This window comes from Brachycentrus maculatus, unplaced genomic scaffold, assembly GCF_059751285.1.
Source record: "Brachycentrus maculatus isolate JH-2025_06_01 unplaced genomic scaffold, ASM5975128v1 h1tg000463l, whole genome shotgun sequence".
NCBI classification, from domain to species: domain Eukaryota; kingdom Metazoa; phylum Arthropoda; class Insecta; order Trichoptera; family Brachycentridae; genus Brachycentrus; species Brachycentrus maculatus.
The window spans coordinates 425,221-447,178 of NW_028281210.1; the positions used below are offsets into that span (position 1 = coordinate 425,221).

Below are 21,958 nucleotides of genomic sequence, written 5' to 3' on the forward strand. Positions count from 1 at the left end.
AAGACCGCGTTGATGCGACGAAGTGACCTATGCACAATTATACGGATATGTTTATGTCATTTTTTTAATAGTTTTGCCATCAATGTCATCGTCGGAGCTCAGTAAATTGAAGTCCGTCTTTAAGTAATATCAGTTTACCTTATTTCGTGTTTTAAGTATATTAAATTAACGAATATCGTTCCTCGTTATTCGAAATCCGCGATTCAAGGTCGACTTGACACGCACTTTTACTTTATTTTCGTCATTTTACGGCCTTCCTCTTAAACCCCGAGAAAATGGTCCTTAAATTTCAATTTTTTTTAAAGCCAAACTGGCATTAATAAAACTCAGTTGGCTTCCGGTAGCGCATAGAGCCGGACGTCTGATCACGTCCAATTAAAAAATATATATCGGATTTTTTGTTTTGTTTTTTAAAATATGCATTAAAAAAATATTCTCATATTTATTCTTATATCTCATTACCTTTCAATTACCAAATTATCTTTCGTCCGCCTCCGTAGTGTAATGGTCAGCACGCTCGGTTGCCGTTCTGGAGATCCCGGGTTCAATTCCCAGGGGGGGGGTTCCAAATAAATATGAGTCTTTTTAAATAAATATTTATTGAATATAACCCTGGACAGGTACCTGAAACGGGGGGTTGATCACCTTTCCTTCATGTGTTAACGATCAAGATAACATTGCTTTTATATGATGCAGTGCTCGACGCACCATAGGGGTGCGGATAAGGGTTTGAAGATGAAATTAAGTTTTAAAATATTTTGCATTAAATGTAACATAAGCTAGCTACAACATTTTGAGTGTGTCCAAATACTTGTTCACAAAATCTGGATTACATGGAATGTTACATGTGTGTAAAGTGATCACTTAAACCAGCCTATGACGGTCGTCAACCCCGTAAATGCCCAGACTTCCATATTCTTCCTCATCTTTGATGAGATGTCAAAAAATAATATAAGCTAGCTAAATAAATAATTGTTTGTTGTTAAAAGTCTTATTTTTAAGCGCAGAGTAGGTAGTAATTTAAAATTGAGTTCCAAATAAAAAATGAAATACAGAAAAAAATATTTTTTTAAGGCCTGCAAGGGTTAACTAGTTGGACCTTGGAACAAGGTCGTTCTATGCGTGCCGAATTTTAAGGGATGAAAGTACAATACAATAATTCTATTCGCTTGTTTCGAAAACCTCGAATCGATTATTTCTTTGAAAATGTTTCGAGTTTCGTATTTTTTCTAGCTTTTTTTAAAATATAAATTACAATTTTCGTAAACGTTTTAAAACGTAAATATATAATTCAATAAACGCGCATATTCGAATCCAATGTTGTGTCAAAATTTCGAAGCAATCTTCGAATAACCTTGGGAGATTTAAATTTTCGAATATTCATATTTTTATTTTATATCATAAATATTATATTATAAATATTATATTAAAAATATTATATTATAAATATTATATTATATTTTATTATAAATGTTTAAATCAAACACTGATTTTTAGTCTACTAAATTGTATTTTTTATTAAAAAAACATAAAAATAAACTTTGTGACAGTAGTTTCGCCTTGTTATGGCATTATCAAACTACTGTAAATATTAAAAATAATGCTTTTTAATCGTAAGATTAAGATTAAAAATAATAAATAAAAATAGGATAAAAATTACAAATTATCTTCACAGTAGTTTGATAATGCCATAACAAGGCGAAACAATTGTCACTAAATTTATTTTTATATATTTTTAATAAAAAAAAAAACAGTTTAGTAGACTCTAAAAAACATTGTTTGATTTGAATAACTAACTAACCATCGCGCCACTTCTCCGTAGGGGTAGGCAGAGATAATCGAACGCCACACTACTCTGTCTTTGCAAACATTCTTCGCCTCTTCTACATTCATATATCTCCTCATACATACCCGACGATTATTACGACTCCTGACCCGGCCGCTTTCAAGTATTTGACATACCTTATTGTGCATTAAAAATTGAGTTTTCTACTAATTAAACGCCAAATCAGTAAACATTTTTATTTGTTTATATTGAAGAAAAACACGCGCGTATTCGAATGCAATGTTGTGTCGGAATTTCAAAGCAATCTTGGAATGACGTTAAAGGATTTAAGATTTTGAACAAATGAACGTTTATATTTTTATTTATATAGATGTGCTTCTCGTTCTAGTTTATGTGGGTTAACGAACCCAATGCACATTATCGATTTTAGTAAAACAAATATTCACAATTGCTGTTCTTTGTTTTCCAATCGTTTAAATATTTTATGCGGGCATTTCCTAAGCTGTACACCCCTGTGTAAGAAAACTCAATAAATACGATGTTTTAGTGCGAGTGTTTTTGCCTAGAATTTTCACTCATGAATTACATGAAATTATAGCAACTTTAAACATAAAGAGTAAATCCACTCACGAGTAGGCATAGGCTATGAAACATTAAAAAGTTGAAGCCCGAGTAGGGTCCTGATAAGCGGTGTTGCATAAGCCGTAGCTCGATTTCAGAGTCACATGGACGTTAGGTAATTAAAAAAAACGATGTTTTAGCGCCTGAAACGCCATTTCCAAAACGAGGCACTCAATCGCAAATGTATTTGGAGGAATGTTTTGATTAAGCATTTTTATCGATTGTTGCGCGGTATGATCAATAATCCTGAAATTATCCGGAGCATTGGTCTGTATGTTACCGATAGTTACCTAAGACAGCGTCAGCAAAGATTGTTTCATATTCCTGTATACAGGACCGACCTGCCGATGGTCATGCCTGTAGGAAGAGCTACCGCTATGCTGAACAATATTACGCCGGATATTGATCTGTTCCATGTGTCTGAGGGGGTATTCCGAAGCGGGATTTTTCTACATCTTGAACAAGAGTGTTCTTGCTTACTTTATAATTTTTGTTTTAATGTATACGCTTTAAAGTTTACTTTGTAATGTTTATGTAAATTATTACTGAGTAAATTGAATTGAAAAAATTTAACACTTTTTTTGGTGCATTCAACATCCTTACTATCTAAGTTACTATCACGCCGCTTCCTTCAAGGATTTACAGAGAATAGAGCGCCACACTCTGTCCTTGAAATCATTCTTCGCCTCTTGCACGTTCATGCGTCTCCTCATACATACCCGACGATTATTCCGATTGACTAAATGACCAAAATTCCAGTCACGCTTAAGGGAAAAGTCTACCAAACAGTTGTCAGACCCGCACTCCTCTAAGGCTCCGAATCCTGGACGATGTATAACACCTGCTCTAGACAACTAGAAACTGCTGAAATGCGTATGCTTAGATGGTCACCTAGAGTGTCAATTAGAGACAAAATAAAGAGTTTACGCATTGTTGGAAACCTGGGTGTAACATACATCAACATTACTACTCTAGCAACTAGAAACTGCTGATATGCAAATCCTTACAAGGTCAAATCCTTACAAAGTCAAATCCTTACTGGAGTGTCCCTTAGAGACAAAATAAAGTGTTCACTCATTCACATTCGCAGAAGCCTGAGTATAACTGATATCAATAGTAAGGTAGAGGAAAGGCAATTGAGATACTATGAACACATAAAGCGTAGAGAACCTGAACATATTATAAACCAGACGATAGCCGTGGATCTTCCTCGAAAGACATCTAGAGGAAGACCAAAAAATAATGGATGCTACAGAAAGATAACTTGATTCGAAGACATGGCCTAGGTGACGTTGTATATGATAGAAGGACTTACAACCTGAGAACGAGGAGAGCTGACCCCAACAGTCTAAAAAGACGATAAGTTGGGATGGAGCCAGGAAGAAAATGTCTGGAACAACAAAAAAAATTGTGGAAATTTGAAGATGAATTCCGTAATCACGAAATCGTGGATGATGACTGTAGATATATCAAACAAAAGTTTAGAAATCGCTGTCAAAACAAGCGGTAAACATACTACCGGGGCTATTCAGAAACGTGTCCGTTAATGTATAATTTGGCCCCGTCCCTCTACCATATATTAATGGCGCTTTTATTTATTAACTCATAAAATATCTTATTCTAGTTAATAAGGTTATAAGGTATGCCTCTCCAAAAAATAGACCAAGCTCTTGTGCTTGGAGAGGGATTTACACGAATATTTTTGACAACATTTTTATTGCGTCCAAATAATTATCCAGAAATCTGGATTATCTCCAATTTCTGTGTTTCGAGTTTGATCAATGTATGTAGAACTTCCAAGAATTTCAGTAGTGTGGTTGTCAATAATGGGTAGAATTGGTAAATGTTACACGTGTGTAAAGAGATTACTCAAACCAGCCTGTGACGATCGTCAGCCCCGTAAATGCCCAGACTTCCATATTCTTCTTCATCTTTGATATGTCAAAAAATATAATTTTATGTGATTTTATAAGTTGTAACATGGTAGAATTGTTTTTAATAGAAGTTAGGCGAAGGTACGACACGGTGTTGAGTACTCGTATGCGTTTGATTGTAATTTTATGTGCTTAAATTATAAATTAATAGACGGGTTTGAGAATAGGCTCATACAGATGCCGGCAATTATGAAAATCACCGACCGCGAAATTATATACGTTTGTGCTACTCTATTAGGTATATGGCCGTTTAATTGTTACTCAGTGATGATACAGTTACTCATATTAGTTTTTGATATCTCAACAAATGTGAAAAAGAATATGGAAGTCTGGGAATTTACGGGGCTGACGACCAGCCTATGACGGTTGTCAGCCCCGTAAATGCCCAGACTTCCATATTCTTCTTCATCTTTGATGAGATGTCATAAATAAACTATATATATTTTTCAAATACAAAAACATAAAATCACCATTTTCAAAATGTTATTCATGTTAAGCGCGTCGAATATAAATGTATATAAACTATAATAAAATTTTCAAATACAAAAACATAAAATCACTATTTTCAAGATGTTATTTAAAAAGAAAATGGATGTCTGGGAATTTACGGGGCTTAAGACCGTCATAGGCTTTAAGTGATCACTTTACACACGTCTAACATTCACCAATGCAACCCATTATTGACAACCACACTACTCAAATTCTTGGATGTTCTAAATAAGATGCAATTTTAATAAGACATTGTTTTTTAGTAAAAAACAATTATTATCGATTTAATTATTTATAGATTTTTCAGTAACTTTGTGGAATAGATTGTATTTTATTTATTGTTTCGGCATTAACTTTGAGTTCACAAAACAAGGTTGAAAACAATCGGCGTGCAAAACGATGTATGACAGATGTTCGAATGGTGAAATAAGGAAATAATGCGAGCATAATCGATGCAATTAGGAAAGGTGTGTTTAGATGGTTTGAACACGTGGAATGAATGAGTGGGGAATGAACGGTAAAACAAATTCATTAAACGAATGTAGTTGGAAAAAGGAGCATAGGAAGACCGAGGAAAACTTTGCATGATCAGGTATGTCAAATACATGAAAGCGGCCGGAGCAGAAGAGACTTTTATTTACCCTTAAATACTATGTGGGTGCTTAAAATTCTTCGTTATTTATTTCTTCAATCTACTTTATAAGACGCTTAAATTTGCATAGAACGGAAGAAACCATTTTGAAGTCATTACTACGATGACCTATTTTCAATCCAGCCCGTTTTATGTTCTGCATACATCGCTTGATATTACTTTAATAATTAAGTACTAACCTGCGTGGTGTAGTGGTTAGCGCATTTGGCTACGGTGCACGAGGTCCCGGGTTCGCTTTTCGATTTTTTTCGCGCCAATATTTTCAATTTAATATCATTCATAATTTAATTTTTTAATTTTTTTTACCCATATCTGCACCCAGTGGTGCATAGGGCACTGCATCGTGGCGACGCAGTGTTACCTTGATGGTCAATTTCATGAAGGCAAGGTGAAAAGCTCTGCTCTTCTTGTACCAGTCCAGGGTGATATTAAATAAATATGAGAGTGACAATCACCCGTATTTATTTTGACCCCCCTGGTAATCGAACCCGGGGCCTCCAGCACAAATAATATTTTTTTTTACATATATAGCTCACTCCTTTTAACAACGTCATATATCAATAAACTTGATTTTTCAGGAGATCGTTTTTAAAGTTTAAAAATATATTACAATGTATTAAAAATAAATTACTAGCCATTTATTAAACTTTTTACTGTGCAACAGATCTTTTTAGGTAAAACCTGAAGGTTTTTTCTCCATTTGAAAAATATTAAGTACTTATATTTCAAAAAAATAATTAAACAATACCATTTCTTCAAAATGCAAAAACAACACTTTCTGCCCTGTAGCGGGTAAATATTAAGTTAAAAATATGCCTCTTTTGCTGGGATATAGTACATTTTCTGGGCATTCCGAAAACATGCACAACTGAAAATTGTCGATTTTTGATTTATGACGTTGTTGAAAGGAGTGAGCAATATATGTACATATTTGACAAGAACGAATATTAATTGGTTTGCGTTTATATGAATGGCGCAGCGTCTGAAATGATCATTTGGCATCGAATAAATAGGTGCAGTTTTCTCTGTAAAAATTAAGTATGAAGTATTGTAAAATTATGTTGTGTTCGTTCAACATAATATCCAGTGACGGAGATACGCATTTTGACGCGTAAGCATCTCGTTTTGGAGTTAGTGTTAGGAAAAAAAGTGTCTGGGACAAAAGGCGAAATGACGCGAGGCCGAAATGGACAAATGGAAATTACTTTTTTTGTTGACATTTCAACGTAGATGAAGAAGAGTATGAAAGTCTGGGTATTTATAAGGCTTATGACTTGTCAATGGCTGGTCAATTGATTACTTTACACACGTGCAACATTCAACGTTCTACCCATGATTGACAACCACACTGCTCAATTTTTTGGAACTCTATACATACATCATTAAGCTCATGACGCTGTACATGAGTAAGAAATGTTTTATTTAGCAGAGACTCTTTTATTTGGACGTATGCAAGATCAAACTGGATTATTTTTACATACTGGGAAACCTGAGAACGTGATATTCAATTTTATGCAGTTTATAATTCGGCTAGTTATTTTTACAACATTTTTTTTATTTTTTTATTTTTTAATAAGGCTTTCCACCCACATGGAGAGTGATCTCTTTTACAACATTCTGGGTGTGTCCAAATACTTATTATTTTCAAATCTGGGTTTTCTTCACTTCGGATTTTTTTTGTTATCGACACATTTAATGGAAATTATGTTTAGGAAAGAAGTAGATAATTTTAAGAGTTCGCTAACGATTCATTAGATAACAATAATATTTTTAACACAAATATCTTTCCATGTAGTATTTTTTCAGTTCATTCAATTCGATATCCCTGACTGGGTTCTATTGCTAAATCATCAATGGCTTTGTATATATTTTATAAAATAAAAATAAACATACATTACAAAATACCAATTAAAAATAATCTAATATAATTTCATTCATTTTGTCAAAGTCGGTAATTTATAATTGTTATTTTTATTATTTAAAAAAAATCGCACGCCACTTTTAAAACAAATTCTCAGTTCGCTGAACTGCGGGGCAGACAGCGGCGCGCCTCTGCGCGAAGATTAATAATTTCGTAACATCAGCTTAACCGCGAACCGAAGTTTAACCCGCTCATTTTCAGCGCTATAAACTCGACATCATAGTTCACCGGCACATGAACGACCGGACCCGAATCTCGCGTTTGACGCGAGTTTAACCGCGATCTGTGGGCGGGATCTAGAAATTTTCGTAGTGCGAACGCGCGGTTAAATTTAACGAAGCGTTGGATTGGCGGAATAAGGTTTTCCATACATTTTCCTCGCAGTCTGCACCCGACGCCGGCCGTGGTCGTTTCGTTCTGGAACGTGGTTAGTTTTTTTTTCTTTCACTATTTTCGAGTTATTCAATAAATTTTTAACCAAACCACGTGTTATTGAAAAATATATATTATAGTTTTTATACATATTTATTCGACTTGCTTAGTATCAATAACATTTTGAGAAAAGGGATTTTAAGTTTTTGTATATGAAAAATATATTATATTTTATAAACGTATGTATTCAATGCATCTAACATCAATAACATCTTGAAAAAAATGATTTTAAGTTTTTGTATTTGAAAAATATATTATATTTTACATACACATATCGCTCACTCCTTTCAACGTCATGTATCAAAAAATGACAATTTTCAGTTGTGCATGTTTTTGGAATTCCCAGAAAATGTACTATATCCCAGCAAAAGCGGCATATTTTTTTACTTAATATTTATCCGCTACAGGCAGAAAGTGTTGTTTTTGCATTTTGAAGAAAAGGTATTGTTTAATTATTTTTTTAAATGTACTTAATAATTTTCAAATAGAGAAAAAACCTTCAGGTTTTACCTAAAAAGATCTGTTGCACGGTAAAAAGTTTATAAAGTGGCTTGATATTTATTTTTAATACATTTCATTATATTTTTAAACTTTAAGAACGATCTGAAAAATCAGGTTTTTCGATATATGACATTGTTGAAAGGAGTGAGCAATATATTCGACGTGCTTAACATGAATAACATCTTGAAAATAGTGATTTTATGTTTTTGTATTTGAAAAATATACCATAGTTTATGTACATCTTTTAAGCACAACAATTTAATATTCAATTTGTTTATTTATCTTTATCCAAAATTATTAAATCAAAACTTAATTTTCTTTTAACCCTGGGTTTAAATTTTACATTTGACGTAATTGATTTATTTTTCAAACACCATTTTTGTGTTGAGAAAATTAGTTTTTCTTGAAATAAATATATGGTTTTGAAAATTATTGCAAGGTTTAAAATTTTTTTCCAATGCACATTCTAAAAAAACATAATCCAATTTACTTATATTCTAAAAAACAATGGGCGTGAAATTATGTCTGGCTCTCAGCGCAGCCAGACACTCAGTGAATTCTATTATTGAGAGTAAGGTCTTAAATTGCATATGGTCTGGCGCCGCGGCGTAGTGGGGTAGACGCTTGACAGCGAAACTGGTGTCGCGTGTTCGATTCCCGCCTTTGCAAACTGAATTCAAGATATATTTATTTTTAATTGGTCTGGGTGTTTGTCACATATTTTTCACATTTACCTTCCCTATCCTTACTATCCTACCTGCAGATAAGCATCTAAAATAGACACTATGCGGGTTATTCCTTTTAAAAAAAAAACCTTAATTATACATACATATTTTCATTACCAGTTAATGTTTTTATTAGTTTTGAGAAGTAAAATAATTCAAACCTTTTAATATACCACACAGCTTCTTCTTGGTCTTCGTCTTCATCTTTTTCCTTCTTATTTTTCCTTAATTATGGTACCGTAGAACGGGGCTACTTGAACTTTGATGTGTTACTTGAGCCCAGTACAAATTTTTTTATTTAGATCTGTATTTGGTCTACAAAAATGAACAACATTTTGAGTGTGTACTTGTTCACAAAATCTCCAATTACAGGAGTTATTTTCATAATATTTTTTGACATCTCATCAAAGATGAAGAAGAATATGGAAGTCTGGGCATTTACGGGGCTGACGACCGTCATAGGCTGGTTTGAGTGATCACTTTACACATGTGTAACATTCACCAATTCTACCCATTATTGACAACCACACTACTCAAATTCTTGGAAGTTCTATATATATGAACCAATTTTGAAACATTGTTCTTGAATCACTAGAACTTCTCTAGAGACATCTATTGGTGAGATGAAAAGAAGCTTTTTATTGAGCAGAAACCCTTTTATTAGTATGTGAGGTCCGAATTCAGGATTATAATCACGCACATGAGAAACGCCAGAAATACCATTTTCATTTTTATCATTTAAGCTTATATTCTTCTTCATCTTTGATGAGATGTCCAAAAATAATATGAAAAATACTCCTGTAATTGGAGATAATCCAGATTTGTGAACAAGTATTTGGTCACACTCGAAATCTTGTAAAGTTGTTATGTTTTTAAAATACAATTTAGTGTGATTTATTTTCAGGTTTATTCTGATGACACAAGTGATAATAACAGTGCCCTAAATAATTATGAAACTGCTAATAGTGACCATTTGGATACGGCGAGAATAAGACGGAAGAATCGGACATGTTCAGAGAATGGACTGTTAAAAGAAGAAGACCCATTAAGACTATTACAGGTATTTTTAAAATTATATTAAATTTATAAAAAAATTAAAAGATAAATTTATAAGTTGTGTTGAGATGGTTTGGGCATGTCAATCAAATGAATGAAGAAATAATTCTTCTTCATTCTTCAAACCCTTATCCGAACCTGATGGTGCACAAGGCATCGCATCATGTAAACGCAGTATTATCTTGATTGTTAACACACAATGGAAAGGTGATCAGCCCTCCGCTTCAGGTATCGGTCCAGGGTAATATTGAATAAATATTAGAGCGAAAAATCGCTTATATTTATTTGACCCCCTCCTGGGATTCGAACCCAGGACCTCCAGCATGGTAGCGAAGCATGCTGGCCATGACAATACGGAGGCGGATGCATGTGGAAGAAAGAATGGTAAAAGAAATTTATGAAGCAAGTGTGGTAAGTAATAGAAGCAGAGAAAGACCGAGGAAAATTTGGCATTATTAAGTATTTCAAATATTATACTTGAAAGTGGTCAGGTCAGGAGTCGGAATAATTGGTTGTGTATGATTTAGGAGATGCATACATGTGGAAAGTGGCAAAGATTGTTGTGGCATTCTAGTCTCTCTGCCTACCCCTGCGGCTAAGTTGGTTTGTTGTTTTTTCACAAATGGAAATGGTTATCCTATTTTTACAAGCAAGGACTTGTCAAGTTGTATGTTCATACTAGAATAACAGAATTTGTCTTTATAATCTTCCTTTGAAATTTGGTGTGTATATTAATATGTATACGTCAATGTATTTTTTATTATTTATATAGACAGCTCATTTTGACTTGCGAATATTAGGTACTGTATTCAGACAGCAATACGATCCTTACCTACGTGCAAAATTACCATTTAAAAACAATGAAAATTCTTTCTAAATTTGTGTCTTCAATTAAGTTCAAGTTTGCAAATTCTCTAAATTGAAATACCCTTGTATCACAATTGAAATGTTCTCAGACGGTAGAACAATTGGCTTGCATAATGTAATGTGCTACGCTTGACTAGGACTTTAATAATAGTTCCCCATAATAATTTTATGCACTTCTTATATTTTATGAAATCATTATTTCATATTTATTATTATTAATTCATTCCGTTGCAAAATTCAACTCTTTGGAAATCATTCACTAATGAGGGAAAACTATATATATTTAATACTACTTCTACCATCACGCCTATTCTCCGCAGGGGTAGGCAGAGAGGATGAGAATAAATAACTTATATACATGTTAATTGAAAAAAAAAAACACAAAAAAATACATCACTCACAAGCATTAACAATAAATAATAAGTGTAAGTCCTCTCCAAGCACAAGGGCTTAGTCTCTGTATTGGAAAGAACAGCGTAATTAATTTAAAAAAGAAAATTAATTGAATTATATAAAAAAACTGTTTTGACTATAAAACACTCTCCTTTTCATGCATTGTTTACTTTGTGTAATACCACTTTTTTAAACACTTGTTTGTGACTGCCGGTTTCGGAAAATTATTCCATTATTAAATGGTTCCAATTAACTAATCCTTTTACATTAGAAAACATTGCTTTTCATCAATTGATTCGGCAGTCACTTTGTGGTAAAATCTATCCATTTTTAATTAATGTTTTACTTAGTAAATACCACTTTTTCTTAAAATCTACTGTGACACGTGTTTCGATGCATTCCGCATCAATACGGTGTTTGAAAATGATGCGGAATGCATCGAGACACGTGTCACAGTAGATTTTAAGAAATAGTGGTATTTACTAAGTAAAACATTGATTAAAAATGGAAAACATTGCGTTAATTCAATACCAGAGTTAAAGAACATCTAAGGTGCCTTAATAATAATAATAATTTGTCAGAATTTGCTAATCACCTTGTATCTGAAGACCATAATTTTAATCAATCAACGGGTATAGAAATTTTACATGTAAATAAAACCGGTCTTTGTTTAGATAATCTAGAAAAATTAGAAATAAGTAAAGCAATCGATAAAGACTTACCCATAATAAATCACCAACTAAATTTAACTTTGAGTCCACTTTTGAAAATATTCCAATCGTGATTCATTTGTCATCTTTCTCTCTTTCAAAATTTTTTATTTTATTAGAATAAAATAAAATTTTATACAAATAAAATGAAAAGTAAATAATAAATAAATTATTACGATTTAACATTTGTATGTCAAATGGAAATAATTTTATTTTAATGACCTGATGATGGAATAATTTTACAAAACCGGTAGTCACAAATAAGTGTTTAAAAAAGTTGTATTATACAAAGTAAACAATGGATGAAAAGGAGAGTGTTTTATTACCATACCACAAAGTTATCAATGCTTTTAAAGCACAAAATATCTTGTAACTATATTAAATGTCGCATATATTAGATTTCTTCGCATCGGAAGGGACAAGGTAGAAAGTGCTTTAATTAAAGTCCTGGTGTAACTATTTTATTGTAAAACCTTTATACTGTAAAATATTATTGTATCTCTTGTATGTAATGTATATAATTTAATAATAAAAAAAAAAATTAATAAAAAAAAAATTGTATTAACCGGATCCACGCGGCTCGCATAACCGTATGTGTTTTAACAAGACATGCCCCATACGCGGCTGACATAAGCGTTTGTGTTTTTACATTGCTTCAAGTTTCGAACCTCAGTTCAACTTAGAGGGATTTTTCCATGGTGTGGAACTTTGGATAAAATAATATGTCAATCCTTGGTCTTATGACATCTGTTGAAATATCTGACTAATAATTTGTAACGTCACAAGGATAAATAAAAGAACAGATCCCTGATTTTTCTTGCGGTCGGTAATTAGTCCGCGCCATAATCACGCCCTATATCTGTCTCACTCTCGACGCTACGCATCGCCAGTGGGTAAGAGTGACACACGATGCGTGCTTTGATTTATTTATGTTACGATCTTATTTGTTTATATTACGATATATTTCAAGAATAATGTGACACGAGTGTATTATAGAGTACCAAAAAGGCACAATGAATCCCATTGAACGTTTTTGTTAAGGAAAATAAATCATTTCTTAACTAAATACATGATAAAAGTAATCATTTAAAAAACGGCGAAATACCGCCGCGCACGGACGTCTCTTAGGAACAAAGTTAACGCGGTTAAAAGGTTAATATGTTAGTATTTCGGCTCAACACAGGCCATGCCTAAAAAGCCGTAATACATATATTAAATGTATCTATGAAATAAATATGTATCTATGTATCTATGTATCAATGAAATAAATTATTAAATAAATAAAATAAAAAAAATAAAAAAAATAATAAAAAAAATAAATCTAAGTGTGTGTTGATAAAATCGTAAAATCTTGTATAACAATGAGACTTGTACTTGTATTCTACCTATGAACAATACAGAGGATATTATTGTGCACACATGTTGTATTGTAGTATCAATCTACGCATATGTATATCACATCAAATGATCACCGCTATGTCATTATGTTTGTGAATTATAGCGTGAAATAATATTTTTCATGTCCTCACTAATACGCATTACCCACTTGATGCTTGGGTTTTTTTCCACTACTATAGAACTGTGTCCGCCTCCATGGTGTAATGGTCAGCATGCTCGGCTACCGTTCTGGAGGTCCCGGGTTCGATTCCCAGGGGGGTTTAATAAATATAAGTGATTTTTCACTATAATATATTTATTCAATATTACACTGGACTGGTACCTGAAGTGGAGGGCTGATCACCTTTCTTTCATGTGGAAAAACGATCGAGATAACACTGCGTTTATATGAAGCAGTGCCCTATGCACCATTGGGGTGCGACAAGGGTTTAATTAAAAATTAATAGAACTATAAATATAGAGGTGCTCACCAAAGAGTTACATTTCCAATATTGCACAAAAAATCCTTTAAATGCAAATCTGTTCTGTTTACTGCATTCTATCGAAATCTTTATCAAAGTTGCGACAAAACATGACCAATCCTGTGTTAAACCAATATGAAATCTACAACATTTTGAGTGTGTCCAAATACTTGTTCACAAAATCTGGATTATCTCCAATTACAGGAGTTATTTTCATATTATTTTTTGACATCTCATCAAAGATGAAGAATAATATGGAAGTCTGGGCATTTACGGGGCATAAATTATCTGGTCAAATTATAAGCTTAAATAATAAAAATGAAAATGGTATTTTCTGGCGTTTCTCATGTGTGTGATTGTAATCCAGGATTCGGACCTCACATACTAATATATGAGTTTCTGCTTAGTAAAAAGCTTCTTTACATCTCACCAATTGATGTCTCTAGTTAAGTTCTAGTGATTCAAGAACAAGGTTTCTAAATTGGTTCATATATATAGAACTTCCAAGAATTTGAATAGCGTGGTTGTCAATAATGGGTAGAATTGGTGAATGTTACACGTGTGTAAAGTGATCACTTAAACCAGCCTATGAGGGTCGTCAACCCCGTAAATGCCCAGACTTCCATATTCTTCTTCATCTTTGATGAGATGTCAAAAAATAATATCAATATGAAATCATTAAATTCCACCAAAACGTAATTATTTTACAAGCTAGAATTCCTGATAACTTAAAATCATTTATAATTGAAATGTATCGCTTTGGTGAGGACCTCCACAAATATAAGATAATTTTTTAAAAATTTTATTTAAAGAGTTTCCATAATTAAAATGTTTGCACAATTAAAAACAAACAAATAAAACAGAAACGCTAAGAAATGTAAATAAAAATCACCTAAGACATTGTTGTCGGCCGGTTTTTTCACTAACCCTGACCCTAATTATGCTCGGACAGTCTGCGCAGACCCTCAGTGTACTTAATCACAAGTAACAGCAAACCCAATTCACACCTGTATGCATATTTTTTGGCATCTTTCGCTTATACAACAACAAATAGAATGCTTATAAGCGTCTTTCTACTAACATTATGTAAAGGACTATTCTTAGCATTTCCCGAAAAAAATGTGCCAACAAAAAAAAAGTAATAAATAAGTCTAACTATAATAATAAAAAAATAAAAATGGCAACATGAAATTTGGTTATTCATGGAAGAATTAGTGAGCTCAATTGGGTTGTTTGTGTTATGTAACGCAAACACTGGATGACATCTTCTTCTTCTTCTTTCCATGTTCACTCCCTAGGTGGAGCATATGGCCAACAAGAGACGTCTCCAAGTCACTCTGTCATGCGCCATCTCCTTCTCCATCGGCTGTTGAGTTCTCCTCCTCACATCGTCATTCCTGACGAAATCATACCACTTTATACCCAGTATTCGTCTCAGGCACCTATTTTCAAAACTTGCTAGTTTCTTGCTTTGAGATTTGGTGAGGTGCCACAACTCGCATATGTACAGCAACTCTGGATGACATCTAGAAGAGAAAAAAATTCAAAATGTTATAAATGTATCAAATATTGCAGAAGTGCAGTGGTCCTCCGATGGGAATGCTGAAGGCCGGCGAGTTCTCTCCCAATCATCCGGACATAGCCTCCACCAATCGGCCCTACGATGGGGGCAAGCGGGATGTGTTTGTGGGGCTGGGACTCTACGAGGAGAGGAGGAAGGAACTGCTTCTCCGGAGACAGAAGGAGTACCGGGACTATCTGGCCAAGGTAAAGCCATTCCTCAACTATAATTATCGTCAACCTTTTTATGCCTACCGTCCACTTTTGCTCATTTTTCATGGTTGCAATTTCCCTAACAATATCGCTATATTTTAATCCAGTCTATCAACAAATTTGTCTGAAATACACAGCTGTTTTAGATACTCTGAAGCCATGTTACGAATTGATTTATGGATGAGTATACAAAGTTTATCTTTTTCTTCTGTTCGTGTCGTGTAAGGTCCCCATGATGTCGATCAAGTGAGAATATTTGTCACTGTCTTGGGCAGCTATAAACAGTGCCTTGATGGTCCCGATCTCCGTCCAATCTCATATATTCTGTCCAATCTTGTATATTCCACTAATATTGCTATGTTTCAATCCAGTCTATCGACCAATTCGTCAGGAATACACAGCTCTTTTAGATACTCTAGAGCCATATTATGTATTGATTTATACATGAGTAGACGGAGTTTATACTCAACCCTTTCGAAAAAGCATAACCAGTTGGAGAAGTAGTGGGGTGATGTGACTGAATTTAGAAACACCAATATTACTATATTTCAATAAAGTCTATCAACCAATTCATCTGGAATATATACATAGCTCGTTTAGACACTCCGGAGCCAATAATTTGTATTGATTTATTAGATTTCAGTTTTGTCCTGGCATTTCTTTGTGGAACTGCATTTTATAGAATAAAATATCAACTATGTAACTTTTTCTACATGAATCATGAATTCATGTGGAAAAAGTTACAAAGTTGTTATTTTATTTTATATATTGATTTATGCATTAGTAGACGGAGTTTATCTCAACCCTTTCGGAAAAGCGTAATAAGTGCAGTTGGTGAAGTAGTGGGGTGATGTGACTGAATTTAGAAATTCCAAAAATTAGTCTTACTGCTGCTTTTAAAACTGATTGCAGTCGAGTCATTTTATTATTTGGTAGACCCGTGTACATATATATATATTTTTTTCAAATCCTTATCCGCACCCCAATGGTGCATAGGGCACTGCTTCATATAAACACAGTGTTATCTTGATAGATAACACATGAAGAAAAGGTGATCAGCCCTCCGCTTCAGGTACCAGTCCAGGGTAGTATTGAATAAATATAAGAGTGAAAAAATCACTTATATTTATTTGACCCCCCCTGGGAATCGAACCCGGGACCTCCAGAACGGTAGCCGAGCGTGCTGACCATTACACTACGGAGGCGGACAATAGACCATTACAATATACTTAGTTAATTAGTGAGGCTATGCCGAAAAATTAAAATTTTGATTAAAAATTTACCAAGGTTTTGGGATAAAAGCAAAAATTGCCCACCAATGTACGGACTAGTTTGACTACAATAAACAGCTTGTTTTTAAAAAAAAATAATTAAGTATGCACTTGATTTGTTTACAGCAACGTAACCTGAACGCATTGGCCAAGCAACAGAGCCACATGTCCCCATCTGTCGTGCCGGACCACTTCAACATTCCTCATCATCAGGTCAACCAGGATCACCTCAAGTCCTTCTTGAGTCCTGCCGGAGGATGGCAGGGAGAGGTGAGTTTATTTCTCGAGGTTTTTATCGAAGTACAGTAAGAGCTCATTAATTTCAGCGATCATAGTTCAAAAAATGTTTTGTAATTTTGACCCAAAAATGTTTTCATACAAAACCTTAGATAATTCACACTTTAAAAAAATATTTTGCGCTTATTTTTTTTAACACATTTTGGATCTATAAGGTATCAAACGTTTTGACCAATATCACTAGCCTGTTTTGGTTGGTTGGAAGATATAGTTTCTTAGCTATAAGCCCCCTCCAATGTACATATCGCTCACTCCTTTCAACAACGTCATATTTCAAAAAACTTGATTTTTCAGAAGATCATTTTTAAAGTTTAAAAATATAATTCAATGTATTAAAAATAAATATCAAGCCACTTATTGAACTTTTTACTGCACAACAGATCTTTTTAGGTAAAATCTGAATGTTTTTTCTCCATTTGAAAAATATTTATTATATTTAAAAAAAAATTATAAAACAATACATTTTCTTCAAAATGCAAAAACAACACTTTCTGCGCTGTTGCAGGTAAATGTTAAGTTTAAAAGATGCCGCTTTTGCTGGGATATAGTACATTTTCTGGGCATTCCGAAAACATGCACAACTGAAAATTGAAGATTTTTGATAAATGACGTTGTTGAAAGGAGTGAGCGATATTTCTTTCCTGTACATGATGTTTAACCCATTGCACCACTAATAAAGATGACAATCATTCGTATAACATACTAAATAATTTGGATACATTGTTTTATTATAAACATAAACATTATTACACACAAAATAAAAATGGTCAAATATGAATGTGAATTTGTTTGTTTGTTTGTAATCTAGATATACTTATTTAACCGAAATATACTTATTTATGTCATTTTTATGAATATAATGATTGTAATTCAGTTTTAATGTAAAAAAAAAATCACTTCAAAGACAAACGGGCGAATCGCTGGCTTTGTGAGTCAGTGACAAAAATATAAATGTATCTCCGCCTTTCTCCATTCCAGCAACGGAACCTGAATCATTTGAAACAGCAAGTTCCCGAAGAGGTGTTCCAATTTCCTCATCATCAGGTCAACCAAGAACACCTCAAGTCCTTCCTTAGCCCAGCAGGCGGCTGGAAGGGTGATGTGGAAGCTGTGAGGAATAGAAGACCCTCTTCCGTGGCTGTCCAGACGGATCCTGAAGATATGGTAAATTGAGATTTCACGAATAAGTAATGTTTACTTCTTTTTTTTCTTCTTTTTATTTTTGTAGATCCTAGGGATCTGTTTGTGCCTCCGCATGTCGCTCTTGGGATGTTGACTCTCAGCTGTCTTTCCATCTTTTCGGAGGCCTGCCTGGGGGCCTGCGTCCTTCAGGGTTGCCTTGGAGGGCGATACGTGATAGTCTGTCTTCTGACATTCTGTTTAAATGTTCTTTCCAGTATCGCCTTCGTTGTCGTCCCCACCTCACAATATCCTCCGTCTTACATATGCTTTGGATGTCAGTATTTCTTACTCGGTCTTGCAATGTGTTTCCGGTTATGGATCGGAGAGTCTTCATCTCGGAGGTTCAAAGTCGAGATTTTGTCCTGGAAGTATCTGCTCTAGCCTCAATCCCATAAGTGGCTATTGGTCGAACACATGTTTTGTATATTTTTATTTTACTTTCTATTCTCATGTGTTTTTTCCTCCACACCGAGTTTCTTAGGCATCCTGATATAACTGCAGCCTTGTTTATTTGTTTCTGAGTCTCACCATATAGATCACCGTAGCTACTGAGTAATATTTACATAGGGTGTAAATGTCGGCCTTTGTAGTGTAGTGGTAAGTGGGCTTGGCTACCGTGCTGGAGGCTCCGGTTTCGATTCCCAATGGAGTCAAAATATATACAGCAGGACCTCTACAATCCGAACGCCAAAAACGTACCCTCTGTTCGGACTAGTGGGACGTTCCGATTACAGTACAGAGAATCTGTAGGGTGTTTGTATTGAATAAAATGAATATGCATGTATTGTGAAAATTTAAATGCATTTATTAAACTTTTTTAAAGTTATCAAATCGCTCACTCCTTTCAACAACGTCATAAATAAAAAATCAACAATTTTCATTTGCACATGTTTTCATAATGCCCAGAAAATGTACTATATCCCAGCAAAAGCGGTATATTGTTAACTTAATATTTACCCGCTACAGGGCAGAAAGTGTTGTTTTTGCATTTTGAAGAAAAGGTATTGTTTAGGTATTTTTTTAATTATACTAAATATTTTTCAAATGGAGAAAAAACATTCAGGTTTTACCTAAGATCTGTTGCACAGTAAAAAGTTCAATAAGTGGCTTGATATTTTTTTTTAATATATTTTATTGTATTTTTAAACTTTAAAAACAATCTCCTAAAAATCAAGTTTTTTGATATATGACATTGAAAAGAGGGAGAGAAATATGTTTAATTCATTCCACAAAGACTATTAGACATTAATTACCTAAGTTTGTTTCGGTTTAAAATTTTGATTAAATTATATATTTAAAAAAAAAATCAGATCTATGTACCTTCTTCTTATAAACGTATAACTCATAAAGTACATATTTGCTAACTTTTTTCATTTTCATCTTTTTGTTTTCTGTTGAAATCAAATAATTTTTGTTAATACTAGCACTTTTAATCTAATTTTATTTCCGATAACATCTATTGTATTCATGTCAGTGCTCTTTATTCTATAATTAAAATGTAACTTTGTTTTAAATCATTCAAATGATTTGTAAATGATTATAAACGGAAAGTCAAAAATGATTTGTTTCTCGTTTATTATTTTCCAGTTGACATTGGAACGGAGGTTGACCAGGGCAGAGCGGGAACTGTCTCCCCGACGTCCCGGTCACTACCAACCCGAGGAGATTCGCTCCACCGCCAACCGCTACCAACTTCAGGATAGTTCTCGCTCTCAGTATCCTCCCCAGGACTGGAGGATGTTGGTAGAGAAAGTCAGCATAGGAACGCAGAATAACCTGATTGTGCCCAATCCTACTAACAAGTATTTGCCATCTAGCAACCAAGATGTTTATCAAGGGGATTATTTCGAGGCGTTAAATGGTACGTTTTATCTATTGTATTGTATTGTATCTTTTTTTGTTTTTAGGGATCAACCTTTTTAATTTATTATTAACTAAATACATTCATGTTTCACTTAGTAAATACCACTATTTCTTAAAATCTACTGTCTTACGTGTTTCGATGCATTCCGCATTATTTTCAAACACCGTTTGTGAAGCTAATTCTAAATTATAGAGTTATGGTGTTTACTAAGTAAAATATTAATTAAAAATAGATAGATTTTACGTAAAAGTGACTGCCGAATTAATTAATAAAATTAAATACATTCAATATCATTTTTAAGATATATAAACTAAATACACTATAAATCCTTGTTACATAATCTTCTTCCTTCTTTTAACCCTTATCTGCACCTAATGGTGCATAGGGCACTGCATAATATGAACGCATTGTTATCTTGATCGTTAACGTATGAAGGAAAGGTGTTCAGTCTTCCACTTCCACCACAGGTACCAATCCAGGGTGATAAAGTGATTTTTCACTCTAATATTTATCAATGGTACCTGTCGCGGAGAGCTGATCACCTTTCCTCCATGTGTTGGTGATCAAGATAACAATTTGTTTATATGATGCAGTACCCTATGCACCATCGGTTGCGGATAACGGTTTAAAAAAATACGGATGTCTCTCTTGCACTAATAGGGTTTACTCTTTGTTCATTGATTTGGCGTTGAATTTGTACAAAATTCAATTTTAATTTATGTAATAATTTTAAATCAAACACAGATTTTTTGAGTCTACTAAGTTGTATTTTATTAACAAAATACATAAAAAATTAATATTGTGACAATTGTTTCGCCTTGTTAGGGCATTATCAAACGAATGGGCATTCGTTTGATAATGCCCTAACAAGACGAAACAATCGTCACAATATTAATTTTTTATGTGTTTTTGTTAATAAAATACAACTTAGTAGACTCAAAAATCTGTGTTTGATTTAAAATTAATACAAAAATTTACTCTATGTCATTATCTACATATGTTGTTGCATTTTTGTCTTAGTATGCCGGTTTTAAGATGTTTTTAAAAAAATATTTTTGTTCCGCAGGCGTGGGAAAGAATATATTCCGGAAAGACAGTCCACGTGCTCGCCTCTTACAAGACTTGAAACATACCTACATGCCGTCACTGTTTGATGAGGACGCCATTAAGCAGAGAAATGAGGAAATGGAACAGGTAATAAAAATTTTGTCAACAATCAATTACAAAATAATGATAATGTCAGCATCGACATTTTTAATGATGGCATTGAGAAATATAAGAGGTCTATTACCAGATTGGTGAAATCGAAATGAAATAGAGTCTTGTATTTTTCGCCCTTATAATGTCATCATCATAATACCAGCCCGTTGAGGTCCACTGCTGGACATAGGCCTCCCCCTTCCGCCTCCACTCCTCCCGATCCTGCGCTGTCCCCATCCACTGTCTTCCAGCAAACTTCCTGATGTCGTCCACCCATCTCATCGGTGGACGTCCTTGAGGCCTCTGGTTCCTCCGTCTCCACACCAGAACGCGTTTCGTCCATCTGTCGTCGGCCATTCTGGCTATGTGACCGGCCCATTAATTTTATTGTTATTGCTCTTTTTAACGACCGAATATCTATTTTT

At 33.8% G+C, this 21,958-nt stretch overlaps 1 protein-coding gene across 1 annotated transcript in view; it reads left to right on the plus strand.

The window, feature by feature from the left end:
* LOC148302308 (uncharacterized) overlaps nt 1–21,958 on the plus strand; it is a 32,348-nt gene that overhangs the window by 6,786 nt on the left and 3,604 nt on the right. Inside the window, exons 3-8 of the mRNA XM_088271826.1 lie at nt 9,966–10,121; nt 15,522–15,713; nt 17,117–17,260; nt 18,266–18,451; nt 20,057–20,330; nt 21,400–21,527. Coding sequence (XP_088127952.1) covers nt 9,966–10,121; nt 15,522–15,713; nt 17,117–17,260; nt 18,266–18,451; nt 20,057–20,330; nt 21,400–21,527 — 1,080 coding nt within the window. The remainder of the gene's footprint in view (nt 1–9,965; nt 10,122–15,521; nt 15,714–17,116; nt 17,261–18,265; nt 18,452–20,056; nt 20,331–21,399; nt 21,528–21,958) is intronic.